Genomic DNA, 12,526 nt, shown 5'->3' with positions numbered 1-12,526 from the left:
AATGCACATTGGAAGCGTGTATTCGTCATCGCCATACTGGCTTATCACCAGGCGTTATGGTATAGTGAGCCATTGGTTACACGTCTCGGTCACCTCTTGTTCGCATTGACGGCACTTTGAACAGTAGACGTTACATTTCAGATGTGTTACGATCTGTGGCTCTACCCTTCATTCGATCCCTGCGAAACCCTATATTTCAGCAGAATAATGCACGACCGCATATTGCAGGTCCTGTACGGGCCTTTCTGGATACTGAAAATGTTCGACTGCTACCCTGGCCAGCACATTCTCCAAATCTCTCACCAATTGAAAACGTCTCGTCAATGGTGGCCAAGCACCTGGCACGTCACAATACGCCAGTCACTACTCTTGATGAACTGTGGTATCGTGTTGAAGCTGCATGGGCAGCTGTACCTGTACACGCCATCCAAGCTCTGACTCAATACCTAGGCGTATCAAGGCCGTTATTACGGCCAGAGGTGGTTGTTCTGGGTACTGATTTGTCAGGATCTATGCACTCAAATTGCGTGAAAATGTAATCACATGTCAGCTCTAGTATAATATATATGTCCAATGAATACCCGTTTATCATCTGCATTTCTTCTTGGCGTAGCAATTTTAATGGCCAGTAGTGCATTTGACACATGTACCACACAGTTGAACAATATTCTAGGACGCATCACACGGTTGTATTGTCAGCAATTTCCTTTGTAGTCTGATCGCATTTTCCTAGTGTCTTACCAAAACAATCTGCGTGTCTCTTGCTTCCTCTAGGAATGAACCTATGTGATAATTCTATTGCTTATCACATACGAGTACAGTGATAAATACGAATTTGTGTGAGTCGACTAAATCCATCTGCGACTCTTTGACATTGAGGTCATACCACACTATGTTTTTGCGTTTTTAGAAGGTCATGCTTTTACATTTCTGAGCTTTTACAGCAATTTTCCGATCTTTACACCATTGTATAATCTTTTCAAGATCGAGCTGACAATATTTGCAACGTTTTTCTTGTTCTTTAATTGTAATATCATAGCGTATCTAATATCTTTGTAAAAGAGATCCACAGATGAATAAAACTGTTACTACTAACAAAGGGTCGGGTCGGCTTGTAGACCAGGGAAAAGATAAGGGCTTATTTGCGCCGAGAGGGTCCCCCATGCTTCACTCTCATCCGACTCGATGAAAATATTAATTATTCTAAACCAAGTCAAACCAAAACAGAAGTATTTTTTTATCTCTTGCATATTCGGAGATAATGTTACGGAACTCCAACAGTCTTTTTTCGCTATGACTGTGAGAAGCACCTCATTTCTTATCTGTCCACCTAATTTTCAGCATCCTTCTGGAGCACCCCATGTCAAACGCTTCGAGTCCCTTCTTACCTGATTTACCCACAATTCATGATTCAGTTTCATACAAAACTGTGCTCCAAACGTATATTTTCGGATTTTTTTCTCAAACTAATGCCAATATTTGGTAATAGTAGACTTTATTGGCCAGCGTGCCATCTTTGCAAGTTCCAGTTAGCTGTTTGTGTCCTCTTTGCTTTCCCCGTCATGTGCTATTTTCCTTCTAAGGTAGCAGAATTCGTTCACTTCATGGTCTCCAATTTTGAAATTAAGCTTATCATGAATCTCATTTTTGCTGCTCCTGATTACATTAGGTTTTCCTTAATCCTTAGGGTACCCTCATTACACAATCCACTTCATTCAACAGGCTCTGCAGGACGTGTCTTTCTCACCTTAACAAGGGCTATCCATGTCATCAGAGAATCTTATCATTGATATATTTTCACCCTTAATTTGAATCCCACTCCTGTACTTTTCTTTTATTTCCGTCATTGTTTCTTGTATAGATTGATCAGTTAGGATAAAAGACTACATCCTCATCTTATACCCTTCGTAACTGAAGCACTTGACCTTCCATTCTTATTTTTAAGACATCCTTCACACATGATAAAACACATGGGATCCGTTTGCTTCTTAAGATGTGCAGTCATGACTTTATATGCTGGATCATCTCCGTCATCTAGTTACTGTCGGTGGCCACTGATACTGGGACCCCAGTTTGTATTTCTGGTGATAACCTTTATGTTTTTTCATTTTTGATAAGATGAAGAGCTAGGTCTGGGTGCGGAACAAACTGAGAAGCTGCTTGAATTTATGGAAAAAATAAACAACACCTATTCAGATTGGGGGAGTGAAGTCATGTAAAGGGGCGGGGAGGGGAGAGGTGGGGAGGGGGGAACTACTTGCATAGTAAAGATCAGACAGAAAAAAGCATTTGTTTGCTAATATCACTAACATACAACATGAGCAGTAGGCAGTCTTACAGATCTGATTTGGATGCAAAATTCGGGGGAATATTTGTGAAGATGTACACAATACTAAAAAATGAAATACTTAAAAATCGTTTAAGAAAGATCTTCGTGGTATTGCTTCCTCAGACCACGAGGAGTCTCTAGGTTCTATGATAGCATGATGATGTTGACACATTGTTCCGTTAGTACATTTCACTTGCTTAAAATAACGTAAATAATGTAACTTGTGAAAATAATGATTTTGATACTATTAAGTCCGACCATAATAAATGACCTTTTTCAGGGTAAACGCAAATCCACTAACAAAGTATTTAGAGGCTGTTAAGTGATATTTTATGAGCACTTCGGCACAATGGGCTGTGGTCTCCAGTGGGTCGTTACACGTAGTTGTATTTTGTTTGATTTTGAACCTCATTTATCTTTGTATCACTGAAGATATCTACATCGTAGTGTAACTGTCGACGGAACGTGCTATGTGTCGGTTTTAGAAACAAATTTATCCATTCACTCGCTGTACTTGCTGTCGCCAACAGTAATGCCCACCTTACTCTTCGCCCTCGGTATTCTTCATTCAGCAGTGCTCGGTTCTGCCTCACGTTTGATATCGTGGGTGGCAGTGTCAGATGTACATTTAAACCGACACACTGCAGTATGGATACTTTTGCTGATGCAGAGTTGGGAGATACTCACTTCTTGTACAGGTTCACTCAGTGCAATGGAGAGTGGCACAATGGCACGATGTTGAGATGCTCGCACAGTGGTGGCAACCCCAGCTCAGTACTTCTGCATCTGAGGGTTGTTAGATTAATTTGTTTTTTGTATTGCACGTTTCGGTGAATGCACGTTGCAGACTTTTTCACTGTTGTGGAGATACGTGGGCTACTCATAAATGAACTTCCGATTGGCTGTTAAAAATAAAAAGAGTCTTACAACTTCATGAAGCTTGCATGGTTGGAAAATGAGAGGTTCAAATTCACATTGTGCCAGACATAACTGTGTTTCGAGCACCCAGTGTGTAAGCAACAAGGGATTTAAATGGACAGAATAACAGCATCTCCTTCCAATCGGCGAGGTGCGGTCTATTATTCGCTTCCTGCAAGCAGGAGGCGTCAGTGGCACTGAGATTGAACATCAATTGTATCATGAGTGTGGGAGTTGGGGTATGAGTGATGGTGTTGTTGAGGAGTGTAGCAGAAAACTCAAGGCTGGTCACAAAGATGTACATGGTGAAAGTGGACGAGGAACACATTCAGATATGAAAGATGAACTTGATCAACATGTCAAAACTGTACTTCCTGGATATGTGCCTCAGATTTCAAGGACAACCTTCTTCAGCATTGCCACGTAGGTATCAAACTAGGCAACCAATGTTCACAAAACGGAAGAAGGGATTTGGCCTTGACATTCCTTCAGCGGTATGAAGTTTCTAAACAGAATCGTGACAGGGGCCGAAACACAGGTGCAACTTGTGAACCCTGTAACTAAGGAACAGCCCAAATAATCGGTGTACACATATTCTCCCAATAAATCAAAAAAATCAAGCAACCTCAAAGTGATGGTTACAATTTTTTTTAGGACTGCAAAGACATTTACAGAACTGATTTGATTACCCAGTGCATCATTGTCCTTCATGACAATGTATGGCCTCGTACTGTAAATAGAACAGAGGAAAGTCTCAGTTTTGATACCAAGCGACTGTCGCCTCTCCCCAAGGATGATGGATGGCTAGGCTACTTATTCAGCACTTCATGGTTGATGATGATCTCGAGGATGCTGTCAACTGGCTGCAGCCCCAGGCAGCATCATTCTCTGATGAAGGGCTGAGGAAGGTGGTGCCAGGGTAAGACAAGTGTTTGAATGTGGGTGACGGCTATGCAGAGAAGTAATGTCAACGTGTAAGCACAGATTGAATATAACAATTTATCTATTTTTCTTATTTCGGTGGCTAATCAGAAGTCATTTTTTTTATAAGCCTCGTATTATTTTCACAGAAACAAAGGTAATTTAAGTAACTAACAGAATAAATCCCCTATATAACAAGCTCATGATTATCTGGGTGCGGATTTCCCAGTTTTGGCATTATCTATGCACAGGTCGGCATTTTTTTGAAAATGTTAAACGAAGTCTGAAGTATACTGGTGTGATAAACGTTGGGACAAAAGTAACTTTCGGGTGATGTAGCAATGTTAAGTAACATAACACGATGGAACTTGGAGCATACGTAGAAAGAAATGATACAATATAATACAGAAGGTAATGAAAATAAATACGCAATGAGACGAATGGAAATGACACCTTTATTCAAAGACCTTAATTACGATGAAGTCATGATTTATAGTGGTCTCCTGGACATTACTAAATGCGGGAGATAGATCTTCGTAGGGTGTGTGATCTTCACAGACAACACAGCATGCTCTGTAATGTGCTCTCCCGCTGGAAACAATGTTGGTAAAGCGTTCTTGTGGTATGGTTTTTCCATTCCTCTGGCAAGGTAGCTGACACTTGCTGGATTGTCGCTGGTGCATATGGGCTCATTCCAAGAGCTGCTCTACCTTAGCTGTTCGATGCGGTTGCGCTCTGCCATAAACAAAAATGAAGTGAGGGCCAACTACACCCCAGAAAAGAAGCACATGGGGAAAGATACAAAGTCACGATTAAGTTCACTGATTAGAGTATCGGATTCAAAGATTTGGATTTCAATATGCCCATACATTACACCTCTCTACATCATTACATCTGGCCCACCAAAATGGTCATCTTCGACAACATTCTTTGATGCATTATGTGTTCCCATCTCTCGCTATATGAGGGAACATCCAGAATCACTACAAAGCCTGAGTCTGCTCTTGCTCGAAAAGAGCACTCCTCGTTGGTCCAATCCCCATGCTAGTGGCACCATTGCAAATGGTGCTGCTGATATGGGCGTGTCAACAGAACACGGTGTATTGGTGGTTGGGCAGTCCTGTTAAATGTGGTCCTAATTGCTCATGCTGTTTGGCCTGGGACGCTTCTTGCCTGTTGCACAATGAGTTGTCATCTACTGCTGTAGTTGACCATGGTGACCACTTCCTCCTCTTCAGACAGCAGTGCCTGTAGTTGGGAACACATCACTTGCATGTGAAACAGTGCTTTGAGCAATATCAGTCGCCTGGACTACACCCACAACACTTCATCTGTCTTCCAGTTTCCCAATGATTATGCCCCATGTGAAGTCATCCAAATGTTGTCTCCGGCCCATGTTGTAATGAAATGAACTGAAATGATTTCATGGTATTATTATTGCCTGGGAGACACCATCTGGGATTGTTCGTCTGCCTGATACAAAATCTATTTGACACCACTTTGACGTCTTACATGTCGATGCAGATGAGATGAAATGATTAGGGCGACACAAACACCCAGTTCCCGAGCAAAGAAAATCTTGTCCTATGAGGAAATTCAACCTGGGACCTCATTATCTAGAGGCAATGGCGCTAACCAATAGACCACAAGTTGTGGACATGTAGTGAAGAACACCACCACCACAGTGCACTTTAGCTGTTAGCTGACTAACACACACTGTCTTCCCATTCCTTCAACCGCCTGGCGCTGTAGAGCGCCCCATTTGGCGTAATAGTTACGCTGAGCTCACGTCATGCGACGTCCAGTTTTCTATCCACAACTGGGAGACCTCCGGAAACATATGCAATAAAATGAAACACCTACAGCCGTTCTCACTATGTTATTTATTATATAGCTACCAGTTTCTGTGCGTCAGTTCACCAGCTTCAGGCCTTATCTGATGCTGAGGGGATTAATTCCAATCGTATACACATTTCCATCAGTGGCCAACATCTATGAACTGGTTTTCGCTGACTACCTGTAACAACGATGTTTCGTCTCCAACCATCAACTACAAACTGACTGGAGAAGCATAATGGCAACATATTCCTGCCCTTTCATTCGTTTCCACTGAGTAATTAATACTTTATGGTACTTTATCTCTCTCATTCTTAAGCTTTGCAGAACAATGTATTATTTTATAATTATTACAAGCATATTCGTTAGGAATACACCATTATGCGAAATTTTTATATTTTTCTGCCGGTATATGATGCAGGCGCTAATCCCATCGTCGGACAGTGCTGAAATATTTTTCGGTTGTTTCCCATTTCTTCTTCAGGTAAATGCAGGGATTCCATCCTTGTAACACGTCCACGGCCGATTTCTTGTCATTATTTGCATATCCCTTTCCCGAGCTGATAAAGGTCGATAACTGCCAACTCATTCAAGGCGACAGAAAAAGAAAAATGGTTCAAATGGCTCTGAGCGTTATGTGACTTAACATCTGAGGTCATCAGTCCCCTAGAACTTAGAACTTCTTAAACCTAACTAACCTAAAGATATCACACACATCCATGCCCGAAGCAGGATTCGAACCTGCAACCGTAGCTGTCGCGCGGTTCCAGACTGAAGCGCCTAGAACCGCTCGGCCACTTCGGCCGGCTAGTAAAAGAAAGTTATTTTGGTTTTCGCTGGGACGAATCCCTTCAAGACTCTTGCTCCGTGTTGATATGAGATGAACGGATACTGTTAAACTTCGCCTGAAGGAACGTATTGTTGGTCCCAGTTTTCTAGCCTCGAACAGGCTTAGATAATTCTGTAGTTCCTAACGAGGATAATTGACAAGGACGTTAATCTGTATCACATAGTTTCGCCGAAGTTACGGACGGTTTACATGTGACAGGAAGACGACAGATGAACGGAAATGCGTTAACGATCGAAAAGCAGTGACAAGTTACAGGAAACTTCCTCCAGATTATAGAATAAGCACACACAGCAAGAGAAAAAGAAAGAGAAATGTTGAAATTTTGCAACTAAAGCTGGCAATCGAGTTAGACCATCACAGCATAAAGTGTCTAAAAACTTCAACTTTGCACAACTAGCGGCTCCAGAAGAAAACAGAAGGATTTCCCCGAGTCAGGCTGGATCTTAGTAGAGAAAGTAGAAGTTCCAAGAAACACTGAAGATCGAACGAAAATTTAGTATGTCAGGTTGAATGAGTCAGGACAGGCGTCGCTACAGTATTCATAGAACTGCTGTTCAGGTCGAGAAGCTTTAAAGTTATCAAACATGCAGCTGATGCTTTTTGTGGTTAAATCTTCACATACATCGAACAGACCAAATTTTTATTGGGGGGAGGGGGGAGGGGAGGAAGATCCATAAGGGGGATTTATGTGTCATGATCCTCCACAACTGGTCCCCTCTCCTGCCCCCTGGCCTATAAATAACATTTCACTAAAAGCTTCTATATTTTTATGTACAGAAATTTTTAAGTTTGTTTGATACTTTTAGGAAAATAAAGTAGCATGTACATAGTCTAAGAATGACAAGGAACTCTAAAAAAATAATTACATGCTATGTTTAGCATAGGATACTTTTCAGATGATTGCATGAGAGCTAGTCGCCATGGATGTGAATGTGGACTGACCAGCTGCAGTCAGCAATCCAGTAAAATAGACATTTACGTTCATGGACCGGCCATATCTAGGATCAACAACAAATTGGACAGGGTTCTTGAGTCCACAGGTAGAACCAGCAAACCACAGAAAATTCCATAAGGCGAGACTTTCAGGAAATGTACTCCACTAAGGAAGAAACAATTAGTTTCCTATTTTAAGCGGAAACTAGTGATGGAAACAGCATTTCTCTTATTTGCCCGCTCGCATAGCTTGCCTGCAGATCTGTGTTCACAGTCATAGGGCTAACTGAAATACTGATAATTATGAAAGCATACTTCGATTTTGTTTCCTGCAAATTATTCTTTTAAGTTTGTTATATACATGGAAGAGGATGTAGATGAGATGGGAGATATGACAGTACGAGAGGAATTTGACACAGCACTGAAAGACCTAAATTAAAACAAGGGCCCTGGAGTGGACGACAATCCGTCAGAACTGATAGCCGACCATGACAAACTATCCCATCTGGTGTGCAAGATGTATGACATTGGCGAAATACACAGAGACTTCAAGAAGGATTTAATAATTCAAAGAAAGCAGGTACTGATAGGTCTGAAAAATAACAAACTATGAATTTAATACGTGATGGGTGCAATAACACGAATTCTTTACATAAGAATGGAAAAACCTCGTAAAAGCCAACCTGGGGGAGGATCAGTTTCGATTCCAGAAAAATATTGGAATACCAAGGCAATACTGACCCTACAACATCCCTTAGAAGATAGATCAAGAGAAGTCAAACCTACATTTGTAACATTTGTAGACTTAGAGAAACAATTTGTCAAAATTAACTGGATTACTGTCTTTGAAATTCTGAAGGTACCAGGGTTAAAACACAGGGAGCGAAAGGCTGCTTGCAACTTCTGCAGAAACTGGACAGAAGTGATAAGAGTTGAGAGGCATGAAAGAGAAGTAGTGGTTGTGAACGGAGTGAGACAGTGTTGTAGCCTGTTCCTGATGTAATTCAGTCCGTACACTGAGCCAGGAGCTAAAGGAAACCAGAGAAAAATTTCGAGTACGAATTAGAATTCAGGGAGAAGAAATGAAAACATTGAGGTTTGCCAATGCAATGTAGTTCTGTCTTGGAAGAGCATTTGAACAGAATGGATAGAGGCCTGAAAGGAGGGTATAAGATGAACACCAACAAAAGCTAAACAAGGAAATTAGATTAGGAAACGAAAAAGTAAAAGTAGTAGTTGAGTTTCGTTATTTGCGCGGAAAAATAACTGTCGATGGGTGAATTATAGAGAAGCTATAAAATGTGGACTGACAATGGCAAGAAAAGGGTTTCTGAAGAAGTAGTTAACATCGAATATACATCTAAGTGTTATGAAGCTATTTCTGAAAGTATTTGCCTGTGGTGTGGTCTTGTATGGGAGCGGAACAAGGACGGTAACAGTTTAGACAAGAAGAGAATAGCGGATTTTGACATGTGGTGCTACAGAAGAACGCTGACACAATTGAGTAGATCACGTAACTAACGAGGAGATACCGAATAGAACCGGGGAGACAAATTTGTGGCACAATTTGACTAAAAGATGGGATCGATAGATAGGGTACTTTATAAGACATCAAGGGATCACCAATTTAGTACTGGAGAGAAGTACCGGGGGGGGGGGGGGGGGGGGGGGAGGAAGGGGGTTAAAATGTAGAGAGAGAGAGACCAACAGTTGAGTACAGTATACAGATTCAGAATGATGTAGGTTGCAGTAGTTATTCGGAGATGAAGAGGCTTGTACAGGATAGAGTAGCATGGATATATGCAGCAAAGAACAAAAAGAATAACAAGTTGTGCTAAAGTGATGAACCAAGCGTCAGTGTAGGTAGGTTGTTATTATTAAATCCGAGTCAGCTGTAATATCTTAAAGTGGGAGTGGCAGGAAATTATGTTTGGACGACGAGGTAGAGGACGAAATAAATTGTGACCCATAAGAATTCAACCCTGGATCCGTGCCATTAGCACTGGAGGGGCACTGCCGATACGAACTTGGCCTCAAGCGCATGCTAATTTTGGGTTATCCGTGGTGTTTCTTTGATCCACGAAATCTCGGTTCCGCGGTTACAAGGATATTTGGGAGCTTGCTGTAATTATTTCTCTGCAACGAGCAGCCAGTAATAATCCATTACTCGCACTAAAATATTCGGAAAAAATCCCTAAACAACCCTCACAAATTTATCCATGTACTTCGGTTTCACCCTGCAGGGCTCGATAAGATAGCCTTGCTAAGAACGAAGTATTGTTTGTTACCTGTTATGAACGTTTTCTGCCGGATCTGTGAGGCCTATAATGTGAAGTGGATCTTCTGCATCGGACAGAGGAGCCACCGGCGGTAGCTGACGTAGCGGCTGCGGAGCTGGCCACGGGGAGCCAGCGGACGGGGCGCATGGCGTTCCGCCGCCACCCCCTGGCGCCGCCCCCGTCGTGTTGTCGCTGCGCAGCAGCCTGCCGACGAAGGTGGACCGCGGGGCCGCCACCATCAACCCGGCGGCTAACCCCAGCACGACGCCCAAGGCAGCGCTGGCGCCGCGACGCCGCCTGGCGCCAGCTGCCATGCCGGCGGTCCGCCGCGACGGGGGAGGCGGCAGCGACGCCGAAGGCCGGAACGTCACCAGCTCCGTGCTTGGGTGGCACAGGAAGGCGTCACCGTCGCCCGGGTGCCGATGCGCCCGGCGCTCGCGGCCGGTGGCGACCATGGCGATGCGGACGGGCCGCCGCCTCGCGTCGTACTAGCGTGCAGACGAATTTCCACTCGGCGCAGCACCGACCGCGCTTGTAGTTGTCGACCGCACCGCTGTGCCATTATTCAAACACTGTCTACACGCCTTGTTCCGCTGCTCTCATGCGTCAGCCACATTACGCTGGACACCATCCAGTGGACGACACATTTCGTGCCTCCAAATTAAGTCTTCAGCGCCGCATATTTTCTCGCTCCGGCTTTATTGTCAACACCACTACTGGCAACTTCGTTTTCCTGTGCTCCTGCAAGAACAAATATTCTGAAACAAATGACGCTTCTTAGGCGTCACAAAATGTGGGTCCTACTGCTGAAATCCTTTCTGGGACACCTAATGTCTACAACTCTGATATCTGCCGTTTCTGAGGTTTCCATAATGAGACTGCCGCATTAGGCATAAACAAATGACGCGAAACAGCAGAATAATTATTTACACCCCAGTACACAATCAGGTAAGCGTTTAATCCTCGGAACACATACTAAACAGATTCCATTTCATGCTATTACAAGCAACAAACTCAACCTTAAGTCGGACACTACAACAGACAGTGGCGTCGAAGCACTTGTCAGATTATAATATACTGTCTGAAAGGGAAACTAATTTCTGTGAAAAGGTAAAAATTAGTTTGTCATTTGATCAGGCACATAGTTCATCGCTTAAGCCAAAAGAGTGGATACAGATCCATAAAACTATTCCATCACCCGCAGACGAAATGCACCTCGCCGACGCATCGCACGGCAATGCTTTATAATTTTTGTTCGATCCGCTAGGTGGTGCGAGTGTGCCATGTCATCGTTCTGCGACCCAGATGGCCGCGCCATCTTCTAACAGAATATTGAACGAGCTTGTACAACCGAGATTGGTAACGTTTTCAAATTACGTATACATTTTGCTTTATTCAAGACAATAAAATTTTTATGATCACCTATATTAAAAACAAATTAGTCTGAGAATTAAAATACGTGAAATGTGAACAGTTGTTAAAATATGTTAAAACTATAAACTTACGTAATTAATTTTGTTTCATTATAATCGGGTTATAGTTAGATAATAAAATTGTGAATTACAGATATTCGTATTTTATAAGTCAATCTGAGCGTTTTATCGGCTTATTCTATAATTCTTCTCTTTAAACATAATTTTAAGGAGCAGTGTTTTGACTACTTCCTGGGCGCCATTGTGGTGCTGATTGTCGCGTTCGTGGTCGATATCTTTACGTTCCTCCATATTGGCTTTCTTTCCCGAGAAAGCCATTTTGAGGTGAGGTGTTTGTTAGACGTAGAAGCACTGAAAGAGGAGCTTTAATAAGGACTGAGTTCCGTACAAAACATGAAAATGAAGACAGAAGTGGATAACGACGATAAAGGGTTAGTAGGACATAAGGAATGGTGCTTAAATGTAAATGATTCTGAAATGTAATAATATTGCTATTGGCGGTAGTAGCCGCCATTAACGATTTGTGTATAAACGTAACTTGCGTAAGTGTTGTATGGCTTTTGCTGTTTAAAAAAACGATTATAGTGATTTTTGTGTTTTTGGGTACGATAATCCTGAACAGAGTGGTTCTATAGACTTACCTACGCGTAGTATGTGTGTGCCACGCTGCACGTGTTGGTATGTTAATTCGTGGAAAATTTTTAAGTATTTCAAATTGGTTAGAGAGTATTGCTGTTGAGCCAGTTGAAAGTTGTCATATATGTGGAAAACTTGAATTAGAGATGTAAGAGTCACCGGTTTGAATTTAGGATGGCTGATTATACTCATTTCTAGTAGCTGTTGGAGCTTCTATATTGAATATTGCCGATTTTATTGTGAAGAGCGCGGTTCGTTGTAAAATTTGTACCAACCCACTCGTGTATCTCTTGCATTGCGCTTTTTATTATCTTCTCTAACAATTGTCTTGGGGGAACAAGTACAGTCCTAACGTCTGTATGTTGGAATGGACCCACTGTTTGCATTAGTT

At 42.4% G+C, this 12,526-nt stretch overlaps 2 protein-coding genes across 4 annotated transcripts in view; one reads left to right on the top strand and one right to left on the bottom strand.

Annotated features, from left to right (window-relative positions):
* Positions 1 to 11,322, bottom strand: part of LOC126094655 (chondroitin sulfate synthase 1) — a 335,383-nt gene extending 324,061 nt beyond the window's left edge. Inside the window, exon 1 of the mRNA XM_049909158.1 lies at positions 10,076 to 11,322. Within this exon, the coding sequence (XP_049765115.1) occupies positions 10,076 to 10,521 (446 nt within the window). The 5' untranslated portion in view covers positions 10,522 to 11,322. The remainder of the gene's footprint in view (positions 1 to 10,075) is intronic.
* Positions 11,323 to 11,773: 451 nt separating this feature from the next.
* The window catches only part of LOC126094656 (heterogeneous nuclear ribonucleoprotein 27C), a 67,360-nt gene continuing 66,607 nt past the window's right edge, over positions 11,774 to 12,526 (top strand). For all 3 annotated transcript variants that reach the window (XM_049909160.1, XM_049909161.1, XM_049909159.1), the window contains exon 1: positions 11,774 to 11,930. In XM_049909160.1, the coding sequence (XP_049765117.1) occupies positions 11,893 to 11,930 (38 nt within the window). In that variant the 5' untranslated portion in view covers positions 11,774 to 11,892. The remainder of the gene's footprint in view (positions 11,931 to 12,526) is intronic.

Source organism: Schistocerca cancellata, chromosome 8, assembly GCF_023864275.1.
Source record: "Schistocerca cancellata isolate TAMUIC-IGC-003103 chromosome 8, iqSchCanc2.1, whole genome shotgun sequence".
Taxonomy (NCBI): Eukaryota; Metazoa; Arthropoda; class Insecta; order Orthoptera; family Acrididae; genus Schistocerca; species Schistocerca cancellata.
Note: the sequence above shows the minus strand (reverse complement) of the source record. Positions and strands in the feature narration are given on the sequence as shown.